At 37.2% G+C, this 23,009-nt stretch overlaps 4 protein-coding genes across 4 annotated transcripts; 2 read left to right on the forward strand and 2 right to left on the reverse strand.

Moving 5' to 3' along the window:
• Window positions 1–14,219: 14,219 nt before the first annotated feature.
• LOC108038716 (Krueppel homolog 2) lies at window positions 14,220–17,143 on the reverse strand. The gene is made up of 5 exons (XM_017115542.2): window positions 17,013–17,143; window positions 15,477–15,725; window positions 15,165–15,414; window positions 14,977–15,110; window positions 14,220–14,913 (listed from the first exon to the last, which is right to left on the reverse strand). Exons 2-5 carry the CDS (start codon window positions 15,680–15,682, stop codon window positions 14,688–14,690), a joined length of 816 nt encoding a protein of 271 aa, XP_016971031.1. The 5' UTR covers window positions 15,683–15,725; window positions 17,013–17,143; the 3' UTR covers window positions 14,220–14,687.
• A 1,046-nt stretch (window positions 17,144–18,189) lies between these two features.
• On the forward strand, window positions 18,190–19,487 carry LOC108038717 (protein-lysine N-methyltransferase CG9154). The gene is made up of 4 exons (XM_017115543.2): window positions 18,190–18,606; window positions 18,677–18,823; window positions 18,879–19,038; window positions 19,092–19,487. The coding sequence occupies exons 1-4, from the start codon at window positions 18,583–18,585 to the stop codon at window positions 19,460–19,462; spliced, it is 702 nt and encodes a 233-aa protein (XP_016971032.1). The 5' UTR covers window positions 18,190–18,582; the 3' UTR covers window positions 19,463–19,487.
• Window positions 19,430–20,170, reverse strand: LOC108038718 (prefoldin subunit 1). The gene is made up of 3 exons (XM_017115544.2): window positions 20,005–20,170; window positions 19,768–19,910; window positions 19,430–19,705 (listed from the first exon to the last, which is right to left on the reverse strand). Exons 1-3 carry the CDS (start codon window positions 20,032–20,034, stop codon window positions 19,498–19,500), a joined length of 381 nt encoding a protein of 126 aa, XP_016971033.1. The 5' UTR covers window positions 20,035–20,170; the 3' UTR covers window positions 19,430–19,497.
• Window positions 20,171–21,749: 1,579 nt separating this feature from the next.
• LOC108038714 (farnesol dehydrogenase) lies at window positions 21,750–22,877 on the forward strand. The gene is made up of 2 exons (XM_017115540.1): window positions 21,750–22,697; window positions 22,763–22,877. Exons 1-2 carry the CDS (start codon window positions 21,918–21,920, stop codon window positions 22,802–22,804), a joined length of 822 nt encoding a protein of 273 aa, XP_016971029.1. The 5' UTR covers window positions 21,750–21,917; the 3' UTR covers window positions 22,805–22,877.
• The last annotated feature ends 132 nt before the right edge of the window (window positions 22,878–23,009 follow it).

Consider the following 23,009-nt stretch of genomic DNA (forward strand, 5'->3'; position numbering starts at 1 on the left):
CGCATAACTTTTTAACGAATGGTCCTATTTTAAAAATTTCTTCTACATTTCGATAGGTATTGATAAACACAATAAAACTGCATTTTTCCTTTTCCGAAATATTTAAATTTTTAAAATCGTATATAAGCGATTGTGGGCGTTAAAGGGGCGTGGCACCTTTTTGAAACAAACTTGAACTCCTAGAATCTGCATGCAAAATGCCAAATCTTCTAGCTTTTATAGTTTCCGAGATCTCAGCGTTCATACGGACGGACAGACAGACGGACATATCGACTCGGCTAGTGACCCTGATCAAGAATATATATACTTTATAGGGTCGGAAACGCTTCCTTCTAGCTGTTACATACTTTTGCACGAATACAATATACCCTTTTACTCTACGAGTAACGGGTATAATATATTAGCCGTTCACAGCCAAGCTCAGTAGGCGTCTCAAAGAAAAAAGGTTTTGCGGTGAACAGCATAACTCGTTACTGGCTCATTAGAAAAAATTGAAAAAAAAATTGTTTATTAGTTAAGATGTGTCTAAAGGTAACTACGTAGAGTTTTTTTTTATTAGATTATTGGATTTTTGAAGTCAAAAACGTGATTTTAGGCTAAAAATTCGATATATTAGTTATTATAAAATGAAAAATAATCAGTAAAAAAAAAACTCGACGTCAGTACCTGAGGATTTAGGTACTGAAATAGTGTGCAAAATTTAAAAACAATTCGTCCAGTAGATCTTGCAGGAAAGCGTTTTAAAGTTTTTAGACACCCAAAAATCGAATGCAGCACGAGCTAACTCACCTACGTTCAACTACCTATAACTTCGGAAGTTTTACTCGGATCAATCTAAAATTTTAACGCAATATTCTTCAAATGTTGTGCATTAAAAAAAAAAAAAAATAGGCAAACAAAAATTTAAATACCATACCCCCTTAAGTTTTGGGTCAAGAAGGACGCCAAGGTCATCAATATGCGTGATTCTAGACAACGCACCACTACCCGTATAAGTGGCATATTTCGGGTTCACCCTTAAAAATGTCATTACTTTACACTAGCACTATTTAAATCCAAAAGATTTTCACAACACCATGTTTGAAAAGCATTTAGGTTCGATTGTAAGTCTGAATTGCTGGAAATTTTGTTATATTGCAGGCATTAATAAATAATGTAAAAAGAAGTGGGCCAAGCCACTTTGGCCTTGTGGGACGCCTGGCGTAACTCAGATCAAATTAGAGATAGAGTTTTTAAAGAGGACTCGTTGAGTCCTACCACTTAGATAACTTAAGATCCATGTTAAAAGATCACATGGAAACCCTAATAAGTCTAGCTTTAATACAAGAAGCGAGTGATTTACTGAATCAAACTCTTTACTGAAATCAGTGTAAACTACGTCAGTCTGCATGTTCTTTCTGAAGCCATTTATTACAACAGACGTTAGCTCCAAGAACCTCTTGTCGTCGTAGATCTTCGCCTTATAAATCCATGTTGACATGGAGATATAATTGATCTACAAAGATGTTGCAAGGGGGGTCTAATAACGTTTTCGAAAAGCTTTGGGATGGCGGATAATTTGGATATGCCTCAGTAATTGCTTGTATTCGATTAATTTCCTTTCTTATGAAGGGGAATAACAAATGTGAGTGGGAAGTGAGAAGATTCCAAATATAAGGTAATCAATTTGTGCAGAGTCTCAGCACAGTATCTAAGCACGCAGAGAAGAGAAAGGAGCTTTCGCGATCGGAAATATGTTAAGTTAAAGACACTTAAAGGTGTAGACACGTTGAAAAATATTTGAGTTAACCCCGGTGGTTTCAACAAGAAAATGAAAATTCGGTGCGCAAAACAAAAACACGACCGTTTACTATGATGACTGAAACACATAGACATTTTTACAATACTACAATACATTACCACTGCTAATAAGTTGAAAATTTGAATGTTGATCCGAAAAATATATTGTTCTTTTCGGAAGCGCAAGAATAGCTTATCAGGCGGAAGCACAAGAAAACGGGTCAGTATAATATATATCTCGGAGACATCGCCAGGGGCTTTGTAATAGGAGATGGCCTCTATCTCTCCTGTCCATTAATGGAGCATCCTACCAATGTTAACGAAGTCGCTTCATAGTGAAAACGGCTATTTCCGTGATAGCCCAATTCCATATGAATTCTTGACAGAATTTATGGTTAAATTTATAATATTTTAATTGTAAATTACCTGAATATATTTTTAAGTTGCTGTGTATATCTCTAACTAAATAATCAAAACAAAACCAAAGTTCAGTTTTGTTTTGAACTATTTTACTTTACTTAGCAATAGAAATAATACTTCTGAAAAAGTAGTTTGCGTAGAAACGGATATTGATGAATAATATATGCAATATAGAAAGAATCTATAGTGTCATAGGAATTGGATTAGGCAACATTTTGGTTTAATTCAATATTTATTAATATAATACAACGTACTTGTGGCGTTAACCCGTTATATACGGGGAGGCCAAATAAATCTTCCTTCTCTACGGACAGGAAGTAACTGAATACCAAAAAAAAAAATACAACGTACTTGCGCAATCTAGAAATACAATCAGTATGAGTAGCTGGAATGTTATATGCAATGGGTTATGCAATGTGCTCTTATCGGCATGGATGGTTTATTGCTTATTTCTAATTTGTTTGTTATTTCAATTTCCGTGCTGATCAGTCTTTCTCTAAGAACAGTACAAAAATTTAAACTGTGTTTACTGAGGGTTTCTCCTTGTTGTGACAAAAGTTCACTGACATATAATAATAAATCAACAAAAAACAAGAAAGGAAAGCTAACTTCGGGCGGAGCCGTATCAACTTCGGCTTCAGCAGAATACTCTGTAAATTATATTCTCCAAAATTATTCATATGATGCATTCTTAATACTCATAAAAAATCCCAACTTCCTAACTTTAAAAACAACAAAGTTATAGCATTTCCAATCGTTCAGTTATATGGCAGCTATAAGATACAGTCGGCCGATCCCTATGAACTTTGGTAAGTCGGATTGATTGGCCAAAAATAAAACCCATAGAAAATCCCAACTTCCTAACTTAACAAACACCAAAGTTATGGCATTTCAGATCAATCAGTTATATGGCGGCTATAGGATATAGTCGGCCGATCCTTATGAAATTTGGTAGGTCGGATTGATTGGCCAAATATAAAACCGATAGAAAATCCCAACTTCCTAACTTTACAAACACCAAAGTTATGGCATTTCCGATCAATCAGCTATAAGATATAGTCGGCCGATCCTTATGAAATTTGGTAGGTCGGATTGATTGGCCAAATATAAAATCCATAGAAAATTCCAACTTCCTAACTTTACAAACACCAAAGTTATGGCATTTCCGATCAATCAGTTGTATGGCAGCTATAGGATATAGTCGGCCGATCCCGTCCGTTCCGACATATATACTGCGTGCAAAGGAAAGAAGGCTGTGTGCAAAGTTTCAACTCGATAGCTTTAAAACTGAGAGACTAGTTTGCGTAGAAACAGACAGACGGACAGACGGACATGGCTATATCAACTCAGGAGGTGATCCTGATCAAGAATATATATACTTTATAGGGTCGGAGATGTCTCCTTTACTGCGTTGCACACTTTTGACCAAAATTATAATACCCTCTGCAAGGGTATAATAAAAAACTATTAAACTGTCAGAACGAACATTAAATGGTGTTGATTCTTGTAAGTACCCTGCAGTACCGTTCATCGCCTTTTAATCGATGAATCATCGCCAAAAATGCATCACTGCTGATGATTAATCGATGAATCTTCATACAAATTAGTTATGAATTTAACATTGGCATGTCAGTGAAAAATTCATCACTCTTTAATCAGTAATTCATCACTCTTTTTTCAGTAATTCATCACTCATCACTGATTAAAATCAGCATTTACTGATGAAAATGCGATGAATTACTGATTAAAAAGATATGAATTACTGATTAAAAAGTGATGAATTCATTGCATTTTCATCAGTAATTCATCGTTCGTTAATCAGTAATTCATCGCATTTTAATCAGTAATTCATCGCTTTTTCATCTTTTTATTTTATTACATTATTTCATTATTATTTTATTTATTTCATTACATATAACTAATTAATTTAACTTAATTCAATCTACATATGTATGTATGTACGTTTTCAGTTGACTCGGAGGTGTTGAGCATGTTTCGGGTTCGGTGCTCTTTGTTTGACTTCGTGCCTTATGTACTGGCTCTTCCTGACCAAGTATACATATCTAAAATAGAAAGATTATTATAAAATATATAAAAACTTACTGCGTTTCTTGTTTTGCCGCCGGCCAAGTCTAGCTTAGTTTATGCTGGCTCAACAGTTTTATTATAAGCTTCGCCTTAAATAATGAATAGATATAACAGTATATGTACATAGGTACAGTTCAAAATAATTAATAAAATAACACTTACCTAAATTTCTGATAAATTTAGTTACATATAACATTTCACAAAAAATCTCAGCTTCGATCTGTTCTCTCCGTTCTCTCAAATGCAAGTGCAAATAGAATAACAAAATTATTACTTAATTGTTTTTAAACATATACAAATACTATTAAAAATTTAGTTTCTATCAATATTTTTATAAATTTGTTTTACATTGTCATGGAAAAATCGCATGAAATACACAAGAAAGGAAAGCTAACTTCGGGCAAAGCCGAAGTTGATATACCCTTGCAGAATATTCTGTAAATTATAATCTCCAAAATCGGATCGGTTGGCCAAAAATAAAACCTAAACCACCAAAGTTATGGCATTTCCGATCGTTCAGTGATATGGCAGCTATAGGATATAGTCGGCCGATCCTTATGAAATTTGGTATGGTAAAATAATTGGATTAAATACTTGGATCGGCCAGCGTGAGGATCCTTTAAAATGTCGCAAATGTCTTCGAAAAATGGCTTCTGGGAATCCTTTCCCCAATCCTAACATTCGATTTGGTATGAACCTGCTTATTATACCCTTGTAGAGGGTATTATAATTTTGGTCAAAAGTGTGCAACGCAGTGAAGGAGACATCTCCGACCCTATAAAGTATATATATTCTTGATCAGGATCGCGTCCTGAGTTGATATAAGCATGTGCGTCTGCCCGTCTGTCTGTTTCCACGCGAACTAGTCTACTATCATAAGGATCGGCGGACTATATCCTATATAATTAATTTTATGACCGTTACTGCCCGTTACTGTCACTCTCTGCATTATAAAAGAGTATGAAAAGGGTAGATATGTCAAATTCAAAAGAAGTATGAGTATTAAGAATGCAATAAGAATGAATAATTTTGGAGAATATAATTTTTAGAATATTCTGCAAGGGTCTATCAACTTCGGCTCCGCCCGAAGTTAGCTTTCCTTTCTTGTTTTTTTTTCATTTCTATATTTTTCAGAATTTTAAAGTAAATTTGTTGAACGAAAATAACAATTTGATTTTGAAGCGATGAAAAAAAAATGCAATTTCGACCTTTTATTTGAAAAGTGTAATTGTCACAAAAAATCATAAAAATTACTCATTCGATCGCGTAAAGGAGGTTTCCCCCTTAAGCCAAGTATCCTGATTCAAGGTATTTAATAATATCTTTTAAAGGCTCTTTCCCGCAAATACGATATTTGAATTTTAACTGCTTGTCAACAAACCCAGCTGATTGACAGTACGACCGTAGCACGCTTAAATCTGATAAACTCTCAAACTTTTGGTCACACTGGAAAGATTAAAGTTTTTACGCTAGCGTAATCGTTTGTCGATTTGGATACTAGGCTTAAGCCTAGAGAGCGAGAGGCAAACAGCTGGCGTTCACTTTTCGTCGGGCCTTTTTTTCACGTCGGTCTCCTGATCGACGAAAAAAATACCAGAAAATTCCATAGCGTTGCCAGTCTGCGGAAATTAACTTTGGGTGAACCCTAGCGGAAAAGATTAAAGCCTAGTATCCAGATCGACAAACGATTACGCTAGCGTAAAAACCTTAATCTTTCCAGTGTGACCAAAAGTTTGAGAGTTCATCTTTTGGCGTGCGCTTCTCACTGAACATTATAAGAAATGGAGGGAAAAACTCAAAAAACTCACAAAAGTCGATAGCAGGCGTTTACATGTGAGGACAAAATAACATTAATACTATCTGGAGTGCCTCTTGTCAGAGCATAAATAAAAGTGCAGCTATGAACTTTAAATTAGCAAATAATTATCAGTAAATTAAAAAAACAACTGTTAAATTTAAATTGTATTGCTATACCCTTGCAGAGGGTATTATAATTTTGGTCAAAAGTGTGCAACGCAGTGAAGGAGACATCTCCGACCCTATAAAGTATATATATTCTTGATCAGGATCACCTCCTGAGTTGATATAGCCATGTCCGTCTGTCCGTCTGTCTGTTTCTACGCAAACTAGACTCTCAGTTTTAAAGCTATCGAATTGAAACTTTGCACACACCCTTCTTTCCTTTGCACGCAGTATATAAGTCGGAACGGCCGGGATCGGCAGACTATATCCTATAGCTGCCATATAACTGATTGATCGGAAATGCCATAACTTTGGTGTTTTTAAAGTTAGGAAGTTGGGATTTTTTATGAGTATTAAGAATGCATCATATGAATAATTTTGGAGAATATAATTTACAGAGTATTCTGCAAGGGTATATCAACTTCGGCTCCGCCCGAAGTTAGCTTTCCTTTCTTGTTTTTTTAATATCTTTGTACAGCGGCAGACTTGTTTTGCCAAGGTATTTGATAATATCATTTAAAGGCTCTTTCCCGCAAATACGATATTGAAGCTGCTTGTCAACAAACCCAGCTGATTGACAGTACGACCGTAGCACGCTTAAATCTGATGAGCTCTCGAAACTTTGGTCACACTGGAAAGATTAAAGTTTTTACGCTAGCGTAATCGTTTGTCGATCTGGATACTAGGCTTAAGCAAAGAAAAGGGATTCCCAGGAAACTGCCAGATCATCACCGGTTGATCGGTTTATTTTGATATTAGTATACTAATCTACTAAATTATTAAAATATATTCCCATTCTTTAATTGGTTTTCGACAATTTCCTTCAGTCTTGTCGAAACCGGATGACTATATTCCGTAACTAACATTACTAGCGGTTTCAAATCGAATTTTTTTTTATTACACGATATAGATATTGTAATTATAGATTTTATAATCACCACTCCCAGTCTGTTCTTGCACTTTATTCGCTGAATACAAAAGATATCCACACAAAATGTTACCAATTGTATTAAATATTCGAGATAAGAAAATTCCCCAATACCTTTTTTTTTGCGTATTATGTTCGCTTTTTTGTGTTTCCGTTATTTTCTGTTTTTTTAAGATTTAAGAATATGTGTCATATTGCTGAAGATGTTAGTTCTGATTTAATTCACTCACAAACTTCCAATTCTAAGCTTTTCTACTCTTGGTTGGTTTGGAATCTTTTTCTCCGGTTTTTGTGTCTTGGGTTTTTGGTTATAAGGCTTGGCTATTTCTTGGTTCAATGACCCTGAGCCTTGCAATTTTCTTTTCGTATTCTTGAACCAAAATTTCCCTTTTTTCAGGGGTTGCTTTTTCGGGAAGGATGAGGTGGGAGGGTGGTTTGGAAAATATACGTGCGCATGATTTTCTTTTCAAAGACATGGGGCGACTTTTTCCCACCTTCTAGTAAGTGTGGGTGATTTTTGTTTTAGAAGGAACAAATACTATAATGTCTTAAATAAGAACTTTAACTGTCCGACAATGTTTTTATGAACTTTTAGCAGCGAAATTGTTTTCCTTTAATTTTATTTAATGTTTTGAATCCCAATCCTCAATTAGAATCAGAAAGCGCTTTCTCTTGAAACATTTACATAGTCCAAATACAACAATTGTGTAGTAAATAGGCCAATTTTAAGAATAGCGAAGAAAAATAGATAACCAGAAAACAAATAAAAAAAAGATCATTTAGTGATAAAAAAACTAGGAATCATGAAAATGAGCAGCCAGTTCGAAATGGAAATTGAAAAACCATCAAGGGAGTGAGAGAACGAGAGGGAAAATCGCCTAACGACTTATCTATTACTATGGATACCGTTACTCAAGGGAAGTCACTGGCCACAGCCAAAAAAAAACAAGCACTTGTACTCCAACCAACACTTTACACATACATACATATGTATGCGTAGCTCCAGCCGGTTATGTCATGCCCATTAAGTCCAATAGGAGAAAAATTCCCCTTGAGTTCATTTTAAGCGATTTGAGTTAAAAACCATTTCAGCTCAAATTATAATAGTTAAGGAGGGATATTTCAAGCAAGTTTTCTCTTGAGTAATTTTAAGCGATTTGAGTGAAAACCATTTCAGTTCAAATTATAATAGTTAAGGAGGAAAATTTTAAGCAAGTTTTCTCTTGAATAATTTCAAGCGGTTTGAGTGAAAAACATTTGAGTAAAAATTTTTATAGTTGAAGAGGGATATTTCAAGCAATTTAACGTAGTGTTTGGGGGAACTGTTTGAAGGCCATTAATTGAGTTTTTCTTAAAGAAAAGAAACGACAAACAAAGCTATTTAAAGCACTTTCATTCTGAATAATATATATTATTTTTTAATTTATAAAAGTATTTGTTTAATCTTGCTAAGATGGTTATCTATTCCGTAAGCTTTTCATTGGATTTAAGCATTCCTTCCAAAAAAAAGTTTTTTCTTTGCTTTTTTTATATTACCCATATAAAGCGTTTGCCAATCGAAATTCACAATTTTCCCTTCCTACAGACGGCAAAAATTTCCCAATCAGCTGTTGGAGCTGCGCAAACTCCAAGCGACTACGCAATACAATTGAAATTGCTTCGAGAGGAACTCTGCGTAGTTTTCTTAGAGGCCTTTTCCAAGAGAGCCAGAGTGACAGAGTGGGAAATTGTTCGGTTTCGGAAATGCTGTCGTGACCCATTTTCGTAAAACATTTTGTGAAGAGTTCAAAGACCTCAAGTCGCCCAACGGGGACCGTGGAGACAGGGAAGGAAGAGGACAGGAATGGGAATGGTAATGGGGAACGGGATCGGGGAGGAGAGGCGGACAACCCCAAAGACAGGGGCTTATTTTTCAGCTGTGCTTTCTGCTTTCGATATCTACTTTTATTTTTCACATTACAGTCAGAAATTCTGACAGCAAATGCAACTGCTTTTTGGGAGTTTATTGTGGGGACTTTCATGATGTCATTTAGGAAGCTTGTATATTTGGTGGGGGTCGACGAGGGTGGAAAGTGCATCATCATTTTGCTTTAGTTTCAATGTTGTGCGTGTGTTTCTACAAGGGGTTGGCTTTCCGAAGCCAAACATTCACAACACAGACCTTTTGACTCGACTTCAGTAGCTTGACCCATATAAACAAATTTTTTTTGACACCAATGTTTCATTGCGTAATTGGTAGTGCACCACAGATTGCATTTATATATAAAAACTATAGTATACTATAGTATAGACCAATAATCAAATTTAAATGAAGACCAATGAATTAATAAACTTTAATTATTTATCATTTAATAAAGAAATAGTGTTTTGAAAAAACGTTACGTCTGCCTAAAGCTTGCCAATTTTTCAAAAGCATTACAATCTACACAACTGTTGTATTTGGTAAAGTTTTAGCCAAATAAAGAGGCTTTCTAATGCCACGATACTATTTTAAAAATAGCTTTAATTCCCATTCCTCTCCCACTCCAACATAATATTCAATTATATTATTTCAGTGGGGTTTCCACTTGCGTATATTGCTTTTTCGTGGAACTCAGCTAAATCACTGAGTCCACATTTTTATAGTTTTTGATGCCATATAAACTAAAGTTTAGCGTTCGCCCCAATTGACAAGACTACAAATCAAATCACTTTTTAAGGGTATAATACAATGCGGTGAAAATTTAAAGTTCCTCCTGCTGACTTTGGATAATCGGAACAAGAAAACAATTCTTTAGCCGAGGTAAAGTTCAAGAACCCCATGAAATCGTCAACACAATTACATACGTTGCCATCGACACAGACACCAGTCTGTGCCATAAACTGGCTCACTGGCGGAAAAAGCACCATCTCCAAAGTTTATCCTGCACTGAGAACGAAAGTGAGTCTTTCCACCTCCAACAAAGCTTCAGTGCCTTCACCCTCATTCGAGCAAACTGTTTTTCGGCGCTGCACAAGAAGTTCATTGAACTTGAGAGAATTTCAAAAGCAGTCCAAAGCCACGCACACCATCTCCACCACAACTCCAAACGCCCTGTCGTCACATCCAGAATCATTCCATTAGTTTATGTATACATATCTAAGTTTAAGGTTGGGTGGTGAATTATACAAACGAACGAAAAATATGCTAAGGATGTTGTTAACTGATGTTAATGTTGTTAATGATCCTTAAATAAGAAATAATAATAAACTATAAGCGGACTTACCAAGTGTTTAATGAAGAAAGCTCTAAGAAAAAATTATTCATTTTAAGTTTTAAAATTAAAAATAAAAGATCTCCTAGAAATGGTTTCGAAATCCATAACTGTTTTATTTTAATTGTTTGAAAATTGTTTTATATAGATTTATGTGTTAATAGATTTTTATTGGATAAACCTTTACCGTCCAAAGACATTTCTTTAACTTTTCAACTTCTGTACTAAAATATAATACTATTTACAAGGGTATAATTAAAATTGGGTCAATTTACAAATGGTTTTCTAGAAAAACGGAAACTTTGCTTTGAAATGTTTTCAGAAATTAAATAAAACAAGAAAGGAAAGGGCGGAGCCGAAGTTGATATACCCTTGCAGAATATTTTGTAAATTATCCAAAAACGAGGACGGAAGATATACCCTTGCAGACTTTGCCGAAATTGATCAAATTGAAAAAGTAGCGAAAAGAATAAGGTATATATAAATAAATTAAATTTGCATAGTTTTATGTCAATAGCTTTTATACTGCAAAAACGTCATATAACGAGGACGGAAGCTAACTTCGACAAGCCGAAGTTTTAATACCCTTGCAGACTTTGCTGAAATTGCTAAAACTGAAAAAGTAGCGAAAGGAGTAAGGTATACATAAGTAAACTAGATTTTCATAGTTTCATGTCAATTGCTTTTATACTGCCAAAATGTCATACAAAATAAAATAAAAGGGATACTTTCGCAGCCTTTAACAATTTTTCCTAAGGAAGATATAAGATATAGAAGTCTGATCGGCAAGCGCTTTAACCCTAATCAAGATACGCATAAATAAATAAGACTTGAAAAAGTTTATGTCAGTAGCTTACACACACGCGAAATATTCTGATAATCATCAAATTTGGACCGATTTTACCCTATGGTTCCTATGGGAGCTATAGGATATAGACGTCTAATCGGCATGCGCTTTTACCCTGATCAAGGTATGCATAAAAAATACGATTTGGAAAGAATCATGTCAATAACTCTAACAAGAGAGAACGCTATAGTCGGGTGTCCCGACTATCAGATACCCGTTACTCAGGTAAAGGGAGTGCGAGGGAGATGGAGATAGAAACTTTGATCACGCATAACTTTTTAACGAATGGTCCGATTTGAAAAATTTCTTCTACATTTCGATAGGTATTTTTAACACAATAAAACTGCATTTTTACTTTTCCGAAATATTTAAATTTTTAAAATCGTATATAAGCGATTGTGGGCGTTAAAGGGGGCGTGGCACCTTTTTGAAACAAACTTGCGTAGGAACTCCTAGAATCTGCATGCAAAATGCCAATCTTCTAGCTTTTATAGTTTCCGAGATCTCAGCGTCCATACGGACGGACAGACAGACGGACAGACGGACATGGCTATATCGACTCGGCTAGTTACTCTACGAGTAACGGGTATAAAAATCATTAAATTTTAACCGATTTTACCCTATTGTTCCTATGGGAGCTATAGGATATAGACGTCCGATGTTCACGCGCTTTAACCCTGATTAAGGTATGCATAAGAAAATACGATTTGGAAAGATGCATGACAATTGTTTATATACTGCGCGAAATATCCTAAAAATCATTAAATTTAAACCGATTTTACCCTATTGTTCCTATGGGAGCTATAGGATATAGACGTCCGATCGCCACGCGCTTTTACCCTGATCAAGGTACGCATAAAACAATAAGATTTGGAAAGATTTATGTCAATAGCTTTTACACTACGCGAAATATCTTCCATTCTTGCAAGTTATATCCGATTGTTTCTATGGGAGCTATAGGATATAGACATCGGGGCGGTTTTCAAACTTGATCTGCGTACACTTGTTTTAGGACGACTGTGAAAGTTTCAGATCGCTAACTTTTAAACTGAGCTCGCAAAACGGTATTGAAACAGACGGATGGACGGACAGACGGACATGGCTATATCGAATCCTCTATTGATCCTGATCAAGAATATATATACTTTAAGGGGTCGCAAACGTCTCCTTGACTGCGTTACAAACTTCTGACCAAAATTATAATACCCACTGCAAAGTTATAAATATTCATATGATGCATTCTTAATACTAATAAAAAAATCCCAACTTCCTAACTTTAGTAACACCAAAGTTATGGCATTTCCAATCGTTCAGTTATATGGCAGCTATAGGATATAGTCGGCCGATCCTTATGAAATTATGCTAGGTGGAATCGATTTGCCAAATATAAAACCCATAGAAAATCCCAACTTCCTAACTTAAAAACCGTCAAAGTTATGGCATTTCCGATCGTTCAATTATAAGGCAGCTATAGGATATAGTCGGCCGATTCCTCCCGATCCGACCTTTATACTGCGTGCAAAGGAAAGAAGGATGTGTGCAAAGTTTCAATTCGATATCTTTAAAACTGAGAGACTAGTTCGCGTAGAAACAGACGGACAGACAGACGAACAGACGGACATGCTTATATCAACTCAACTTCTGAAAAAAACAGTTTCCAAGCAAAAATGAAATCTAAGAGAGCGAAAATATTTTAATAAATTTAAAATATTATTGTTTTCAAATATTATGTAGCCTATTTTTAGACTTAATTTGTCAACAAAAAATCTTAAAAGAAAACAAATGCTATAATGCTGTTCAACTGGAGGATGTCATATTTATCCCCTTTACTTGTGGAGTAAAGCCATGTCCGTCTGTCTGTCCGTCTGTCCGTTCGTATGAACCTCGAAATCTCGAAAACTACAAGAGGTAGAGATGTGGGATTTACCATGAAAATTATAGATTTTCTTACCCAGCGCAAGTTTGTTTCAAAATGTTGCCACTCCCAAACTTGAGACCAGGTATTGGGGCTTTATGCCAAAACCACACTTTTAGTGGCTTATTCGGTCATTATCATTGGTACACAAATCCCAAATCGAAATTAAATTCAACTTACTTGGCAATAGCAGATAAATATACCTTACCGCCAGATAGCTCGGAATCTTTTTTGTTTGCCATAGCGATAGATTTACCAGATAGAAATTGATTTTTTTTAGAAATTCTCTAACAGAGTGAATTTTGAAAGTAAATTGTTTTGTGTGTTCTGATAGACATTAGTCAAAAAAATATATTAAAAAATATTTATTTTTCATCTGACTACGGAATTTACGATTCGTGAGCACAATAATAAGCGTTCCCAACTTTTGATTCGCTGCGTAAGAATCAATAATATATACAATTTCATTTAAATTATCTAGTCTCCGAGGTCTCGACCTTTATACGGACGGAGATTTAAAAGCATGGCAAGATTGATTCGGCCATTGATCCTGATTAGGAATATTTATATACTTTATAGGGTCTGAAACGCTGGCTGTTACATTCTTGCCGACGAATGTTATGTTTTCTTTTACTCTGCGAATCACAAGCTTTATTAATGTTATGTTTTCTTTTACTCTGCGAATCACAAGCTTTATTAATTTTATGACAGATATCTATAATTTAGACAATTAACTTAGCAAATTTTCTAAATTATAAATATCTAAATTAAGAACATTTAAAACTGTTATTTCTCGAAAAATGAAATTTATAAAATAATTGCAGACAACACCTGAAGAAACTTAAAACTTGTGTAAATCAAACATACAACTCTTCACTTCTACTAAAAAAAAGTCAAAAAAAAATTAGACAATTCGGAAAGTATTTATACCGTTGTACAATTTCAATAGTATAAAAAACAAATTTTATTTCTAATTGTTAAAAACCTCCAAATTTTCATAGCAAAATAAAAAACAATAATTTGACAAACACCCCAAAATAAATTCAATTACCTTTTTAATCATTTAATTTTACTTTACTTCTTTGTATTTTTAGTAACTTTTCACATTCATAAAAAATATATGTAAGTAATTATTAACATCATCTGTTGTCCAGGTTTTGAATTTGATTAGATTTGTCAACATATAAGTTAGTGCAAAACAAATTAAACTAGTTTGTTTGGGATATAATGGTAAAAATACGCGCCTTGAATGTTGATTCCGAATGGTGCACTTCGTGCGCGGCTATATATATATGATCGAAAAAAGAAAAATGTTCTCAAAAATTACAATAATACATAGATAAATTTAAACTTAAATGCCGAAACAATCCTCGATTTAAAATGGTGCAACGAATTTTGACTAATAAATAAAACGGATGAACCCCAATCTCCTGTGTGAACATCTATGTAAACGGATTGGTATTTAAATAGGCTTATTCAGATGTCTTTTGATTGTTACATTCGGCTAACAGTTTTTTACTGCTGCGGCGGGGCCGGCTGTGGCTGCGGCGCCAGGCGATTAATAAACCCAATGCCTCCGCGGATGATCTTGCCAACGGCAGGCGGCGAGCGGGCGGCCAGCGCCTCGAAGGTTATGCGGAGCTCGGCGAAAGCGGTGCGCGGATACGGATTACGACGTGAGCTGTAGCGCATCACTAGATAGTGATAGTAGATTATAGGCGTCATAAGACCTGCGTGGCTCCTAAAATGACAAGAAAATCAGCATTAAAGAACATCTTTACCAAAACAAATATGAAAAACTCACATGAAGGTCAGCACAATGGCATAGGGCATAATGAAGATCTCGCAGAACGCAGTGGCCTTCAGGATATTGGCTGCCTGAAACTCCACAATGGAGATGATAAAACGGGCACCCCACCACGAGTTCTGGCCAATCAGCTGTAAGTACATGGTTTTTAGTTAAGTGCTTGTTTCGATAACGGATATCCTTACATCCAGGAGCTTAAGCGAGTAGCTGGAAGCATGCAGAACCGAGTACAGCAGCACTGGGATAAGAACTAGCAGTGATGGGCGGATGTTAAAGAAGATCAAAGAGTACATCATATAGTGACACGAGTCCTCGGCGAACAGTCGGGCTAGAAATTCCCGGCTGAAGGAGAATGCGGGCACCCTCTGATGCAAACGCAAGGCAGAGATGGCCGCATTGGCCAGCAGGACCTTGCTGAATGCGCTCTGTTGTGAACTGTTGTGAAATGAGTGTCAGTTAGAATAGTTAACAAAGGTGCGCAAAACGGCTCTACTTACGTGAAGATTGGCAGCACGTAGCTGACTGTAAAAAAGACGACTAACAGGCGCAGAGCCCAGAGTGCGGAATCGATTCGATTTGTCTGGAAATGATGTACGAGTTTGGCCGGCACATTCTGTGGTTGAGATTGCTGCTGTGAGGATCCTTCGGAGCTGTTGGTCTCGGCGCCTTCGGAGCGCGGAGGCTGATCGGTGGGTGTGCTCATGATGAAATGGCTTCTCTACTCGCTTACCGTTCTGTTTTTTAGTCTGCAAGGTAGTTATGAAAAGGCAAAAATGTAGAGAAAACGTTATGAGGTTACCTTCGGCCTTATCGGCGGGAATTTGTGTGCTATCTCGGGGCACTGACAACGATAAGGCAACTCTGGCCAAATAACCGCGACCTTATCTAATGTGTAAAAGTGTTTCAACTTAAAGAGCAACGCTGGTGATCCACGCTCCGACTACAGCATTAGACTGCGGTGGCTTTGCCTTTTAGGGGCCGAGTGGCACGCGCTTTAGGTCTTAATTGAAAGTTAAGACCAACTGTTAAACCAGTCAAATGGAAAGTTGGAAACGAACACACTTAAAACGAGAACGGCCGTGCCAGAAGGGCGTTTTAATGCCATGATGATTTGACCACAATTACAGACAGTGCTTTGCATAGCCAAAAGAAAACAAAAAAGGGAAAAGCGACCGCTTTTAAACAACCATGTACCTGCAGCTTTCGGCGTTCAGTTCGGCAATATTATATTTCCGGCAGCGGTTTATGATGCCTAGCTCAGTAAAACAAAGATTTGATACGAACTCGAAAATAAACTGCTAGGCACCAGCTTGCGTTACAGAGATCGACGAACTACAAACTATTGTGCGGTGTTGTTACGAAATGCGGAACACACTTCAAAATAATAATACACAAACTGGTGGCAGCAGGTGGGATGGGGAGTTTGGCCTGCATCCTACGTGTACTTTTGAATTATTAAGTGAGTAATGGGACAGCAATATTGATTTGAACAAGTAAACGGAAGGTCCTTTGATGGAACTACATACATATGTAGGTCAGCTAACAGACCCCAATCCAAAACTCAATCTAATGAAAATTATGTGGACAAATGAAGTCACAATATAGGTATGCAGATTGGGCAGACTTAGGTACACGTCAGAGATCCAAAAGGTGCCGCTCGCAAATTAAGGCTGATTAACCTGACTGAACTCCACAATGAACCAAAATCGCAGTGACACGGTGCTTAAAGTGCAGGGCCCCTTGCCGCTGGGCTGTGGAAATTGGTTACTCGCCGAAATCGGATGCTTCCTCCGCCGGAAGCAGCCGCGTAAAGCTAAACGGAGACCTGCATAATTTCCTATTGTAGTGCCAGTCGGATTCGGCAGACAAATCTAACACATTATTATCCGATTTGGGACGATGTCGGCCGAAGAAAGTTGAGTCAGGTTTCTTTTTGCCTTTGGATCACCGGACTTCCGCCGCAAAAACTGTTTAGCACGAAAGTCCTTATGGAGTGTAATTTTTGCTTAATTTGTACGGCACATCACACATACCTCTCAACTCTGCTTCGTTTAACTCTCCTGTGATATGGTTCCAAATTAAATACAAGTTTTTCACGTAAATACGTATTGGTCGGTGCTCTCGTGCGAACTAAATATGGCCGTGAGCCAGTTCGATTGAAATGAACTAGCCAATGCACAGGGTAGCCATCTATTTCCAGTGCTCTGTTTTTCTCGATCTTTCGAATTGAAAAGTCCACGTACTTAACAGTTTCATCAGCAATAACATTTGTTGATTTATTTCAACAGATAAATAAAAAGATTTGCAATGTTCCGCCAAAAATGAGAGAAATACCTCAAAAATGTTAAATCCCACAAAGCACATCCATTTGGGATTTGTTTCTTAAACTTACGTAGTAGTAAGAAAAGTGGGTTCCGTCAAGCAGCTATTTACTTATAAAATTAGATGTAAGCTTTATTTTTAATGTTTAGATAACCATAATTTTATGGTTATTTGTAAAACTCGAGGCAGTGTTTAGCACTTAAAAAATCTATAACAGATACTGTTGATTCCCAACCTCACCACTTATGCAACCTGAATATCCCTTTTACATTTATAAAAAAGAGTTGTAACATATGAAAAAAGTAAAATCCAAACTTTATTATAAAGTGTGCGGATCACAATCATCCTTTTTTAACACGAAGCTTAGAACTTAGCTTTGATCTCTCAAAGCGACAATAATAATTTTTGAGTCATGGAAAAGAATACCGCCCACGACCCAAAGTACTCTATTAAAGCCGTTAAACACGGTGGTGCGAAAATCATGTTGTGGAAGAAAGTGAATTCCGAGTGCTACTCCATTGAACCAGCAATTTGTTCCAATTTGGTGGATTCAATGGGACACCGGTGAAGTCATTAAAAATTTCGGTAGCACAACTATATATTAAAGTTACCATCTAAACTAATAGGCTTTGAAGCTACAAAACTGTTTTCCATAGAATTAACTCAGTCGTTTCTATTACTTTTTCCAGGCCTAGTAATTTAAAAAATTATTTTTGAGTTCATTACGTTTTTTGAAAATTATTGTTTTGTTATATTTTGACACATAATTGTATCGACTATCAATCCAAATTATTAAACTTAAAAAAAACAAAATTGGCTGAAGAAAAGTTTGAAAAATACGAAAAAAAAAATGTCGTTTACATTATTTTTTCCATGATTGTATATTAAAGGTTTGACAGGGCTTGCAAAATAGTTTATAACTTTACAAATTTCGTAATCTTTTTAAGAGACTATTTTAAAAACATAAGCATATGTAAGTGTATAACAGTGGAGGATACTAGTTTATTAAGAATTTCATATTTAAGTAGATAATTTTCTGATTAAACACAAATCGGATACATAAGAACGGAATGGATCTGTTTTACTTCTTGGCGTCAATAAGGATCAAATGGCACCAGAGCAATAAAATATTAGCTTAAGGATCACCATAACTTAACAAAAATTTGCTTTCGAAACAAATAAGCTGGCTGTAAATTTATTTTGGGGACGTTCACGCCGCCCAGAACAACTGATAGGAATCCCCCTACTATACTGCTGTTGGTATCGCGAATGTTTTGACACATGCATATGTACGCAGGCTTGTTGGTCAGTGTTGATGTGCTCGTTTGCTCTAGTTCTTCCAAACGCACATTTAGTTTGCCTTTCCGTTTTATAGATCATGATGGACGATGACGTTTCGCTGCCCGCCGACACGTTGGCTATCCTTAACGAATTCCTGTTGGAGCGTTCCAAGCGCGAAGCTGAGGAGGAAAATCAAATTTCCAATAAAACCGGCAAGGATGGTCATTTCGAGGAAGATTGGGCAAGAACATCTATGAATACATGGAACATTGGCGCTTACTTCTCCCGTTTTGCAGCAACTCAGTCAGTTTTGGTACAATACGAAAACTAAACTTACTTTACGGGATGTTGTGGGCAAGCTGCTGGCGGAGCGAAAAGCGGATTCGGGGGACTTTCACATAGCACTCCTCTCCTGCCCATCGCTTTACAAGGACATTAAAAATATCCATGACAAGGGTAAGCAGTCTGACTAAATTCCGATTGCCTATGATCATCGTCTTCTCTTCTAGTCCACATCTTCGAGTACGATCAGCGATTTGGAGCGTACGGCACGGACTTTGTGCACTACGACCTAAACTGCATAGGCAGCAATCCAGACTACCTTAAAGCACACCACCACCAGTATGACCTCATCGTGGCTGATCCGCCCTTCCTATCCCAGGAGTGCATCGCCAATACATGTGAAATAATCACCAGGCTGCAGAACGACCCCACGCAGTGCAAGCTGATCCTGTGTTCTGGGAAAGTGGTTGAACCCTGGCTAACAGCGCGCCTGCCCGTGCTTAAGTGCAAGTTCCAGCCGGAACATGAACGCAATCTGGGCAACGAGTTTGTCAGCTACGCTAACTTCAATTTAGATAAATATATTGAAAATAAATAAGCAATTCCGTTGAGGGATGAATGCCTGGGTGGAGTCTATTTTGCAGTCAGGTCGGCCTCCTTGCGCTGCTGCACCAGCTCGCGCAGACCGTCCTCCTGATCCTTGAGCGACTTCTGCAGGAACTCCTTCTTTTTCTCAAGGAGCTCTATCGCCTTGTCGCACTTTTCCTGTTTGGCCTTTAGGTCCTCGCGCATATTCTGCACATCAGTCAGCAGAAACATGCGACCCACTGACTGGTAAACTCTAGAGGAGAATAGATTATTATAATGAGCCATTGGGAGATGATTAATAGCGATTCGAACCACCTTGTGTCGTCAGAGAGGCTACTCGTGCCCTTCTCCGTCAGCTGGTACTTGTGTTTGCCCGTCTTAACCATGTCGCACTTCATGTCGATCATGTTGATCTTCTTGGTCGTCTCCAGTTTGTTAATCTGCATCTCAGTAAAGGCCTGCGGGATAGAGGCAGCGGTCAATGGAAATATTCTTCTGCGAAGCACGCGCTTCCCGTCGGCAGCAGCTTTTTGCGATGTGTTCACCGCTTACCTTTTTCAACTCTATGTCCATTTGAGCCATTTCGCCTAATAACCGTTCCTTCACTGATAAATTAAACTTAATCTGCGGTTTTCGCTGAGAATTTGATACAAATTGCAACACCTGCAGGCAGCTCTTAGTTTTCTTATTTTTTGTGTGTCCACACCCGGTGGGTCGACAGGTATCGATAGTATGCTCTGCACAATCGATAACAAAAAAAAACTAATGCTGCAACCGTTAAATTTAAATTCTTCGGTGCTCAAACAGCCGCTTAAAAAATTGTGGTGAAAAATTTGTTGCGAACCATTTACACACAAAAGGAGCTGATCACAATAATACACATTTTTCATAACTTTTCAATGCCACTACAGAGGAAAGAGAGCCAGATTTTCTGCAAGCAAAGCCCTGCCGTTGCCTTAAATATTTTCCATATGTTCTTTCAAATGGTCAAGCCTTAAATGATATTTTGTAAGAACTTTGGGCTCCATTTTTAGATATGTACACATATTGTGTATTGTATTCCGCGAGCAAGGACATTTCTGACATTGTATTGTGCAGATACAAGGCAATTGATCTCCCACAAACAATTTGATTTAACGGACCAAATTTTCTATTCGCAGAAGAATCGGAATGACCCAAGCCCTTATTCACCAGAACGAAGATAAAGAATCAAAATTGTAGTTTTTAGGAGGAGTCAATGTAGGCTGAACAATAGTAAAAGTTTTCCTAGTTTTTAACTTGTGCAGTTAAGCGAAAATTGGGAATGAGTAATGTTAAGTGTGTATCACCTCTTGAATCCGTTATTCATCTAGCGTTTCTGCATTAAAAGCTAACTAAATTCTTAGCCCCTAACTTCGAGGATTAACTCCATTTATTTCGAGAACGGAAAAATGAATTAGAACTCAATTTAATACATGTTGGATGACGCCTATCAGAGGACCAATCAGCGTCCATGCAAAGGTTTCGATGATTCTTTCCCTAAAAATCGTAAATTTATTTGACTTTTTGCCGAGCAAAAAGGCTTGGAATCAAGCCTGGATTTTATTTTTATACAGAGAATAAAATTTGGGTGGTATTACTGAAGGGGACTTTTGTCAAGAATGCCCTAATTTATATTTATTATATTTTTTCAAAATTTCACTCCTATTATACCTACTTTAACACCCAGAACCCGCGAAACTTTGTCATGTCACCCTGAGACATGGTAGAATCTAGTTATGTTATTGTACGGCTTATGTTTATTAAATATATGACTCACCAGAAACTTTCCAAATCGAACCATTATTTTAAAATTTATAAGAAAATTTTCAGCATACTTAAAAAAAAACAATTAATATAGTTCGTTTCTACGCAAACTATTCCCTTAGTTTTTAAGCTATTTGGACAAAACTTAGCAAAAAGCCTTTTCTAGTTAGAATGACTAATTTAAACAATCGTTTTGATCAAAAGCAGAACATGTTCATTCTGAGAATTCGGATATTCCATTTCAGAAAGTCTTATTTTCTTAATTAGCTAACCACAAAAATAGGTTTAATTGAAATAATGAACAATAATAATAAACATTTTTTTAAGCAAAAAATTGTGATCAAACTCTTTAATGTTTACATTTTTAAAATAAAAATTCCTTTTAAAAAAGTATACAGTTTGTATTTTATTAAGGAGGAATTAAAAAATAATAATTTAAAATACGGCGTAATTTGAGTATAATTTGTTTTTTCTGAAAATATGTTAAAAAGGTTTTTTCTAATATGTTTTGATTGAGTTCAGTGTGTTCAAAAAAATTTGACAAAACTTTGTTTTGGGATTCCTGTGGAGACTCTGTCCCTCCGTGTTCTAGGTTAAGCCGCTGCTCGCTATTCCGCGCGAACTTACCAGCTATAGCAGTTGACCATTAGCGAAGCACCTTAATTTCGAAGCACGAAGCCATGCAACTGCTCCTGAGGCTCTCGGTGCCGAGCCATGCCGTGTCAGCTTTTCATTCACAAGTCGGAATGGAGCGCTGGCAGAACAAACTGGCTGTGGTTACCGGTGCCAGCGGTGGAATAGGAGCAGCTTGTGCTCGGGCAATGATCGGAGCCGGACTGCGGGTAGTGGGCCTGGCACGTCGCGAGGCCAAGATGAAGGAGCTTAGGGAGAGTCTGCCCTCGCATCTGCAAGCCAACTTCATTCCACGGCAATGCGATGTCTCCAAGGAGGAGCAGGTTCTCAGCTGCTTCGAGTGGATCGAACGCGAGCTAGAGGGCGTCGACGTGCTCCTGAACAATGCCGGCATTACGCGAGAGACCGAACTGGTCACTCGGGGCAACACCCAGAAACTTAGGGAGGTTCTTGACACCAACGTGATGGGTGTGATTTGGTGCACGCGCGAAGCCTTTAATAGCATGAAGCGGCGGGGCGGCGAGGGCCATGTGCTCATCATTAACAGCATCGCCGGACACCAAGTGCTCAACTTCATCGACGTGCTACCCTCGTTTAATATCTATCCGGCCACCAAGTTCGCCATCACGGCAATCACGGAGACCTACCGCCAGGAGTTCCAACTCCACAGTAACCGAATTCGGGTGACTGGCATATGTCCCGGGGCGGTGAACACAAAAATCTTCCCGGAGGAGATCCATTTCTACGTGAAGGACATGGCCAGGCTGGAGCCAGCGAACATTGCGGACGCTGTGATGTACGCTCTTCGAACCCCACCTCATGTGCAGGTGAGCAGATCTCTTTTCCCATTAATGACATTAACATATTACCAGTTTTTCTTTCCTATCCTCAGGTTCACGAAATTACAATCAAGCCCATGGGCGAAATCTTTTAAAATTCAAACTGTACTAAACTTATTTCTGTCAAGTAAACACTAGTCAACAATGGGATACAATATTCCAAAATTTAAAATTTTTTTTAATGAAGCTAGAACGATGTTCCGATTTTTTAAAAACGCGTAATTTTAAAAATACTAAAAATAATTTATCTAAGTCCTGGTTTTGGTTACCACGAAAATCATTTCAATGTTATATTTATTC

This window comes from Drosophila rhopaloa, unplaced genomic scaffold, assembly GCF_018152115.1.
Source record: "Drosophila rhopaloa isolate 14029-0021.01 unplaced genomic scaffold, ASM1815211v1 contig_2, whole genome shotgun sequence".
Taxonomy (NCBI): domain Eukaryota; kingdom Metazoa; phylum Arthropoda; class Insecta; order Diptera; family Drosophilidae; genus Drosophila; species Drosophila rhopaloa.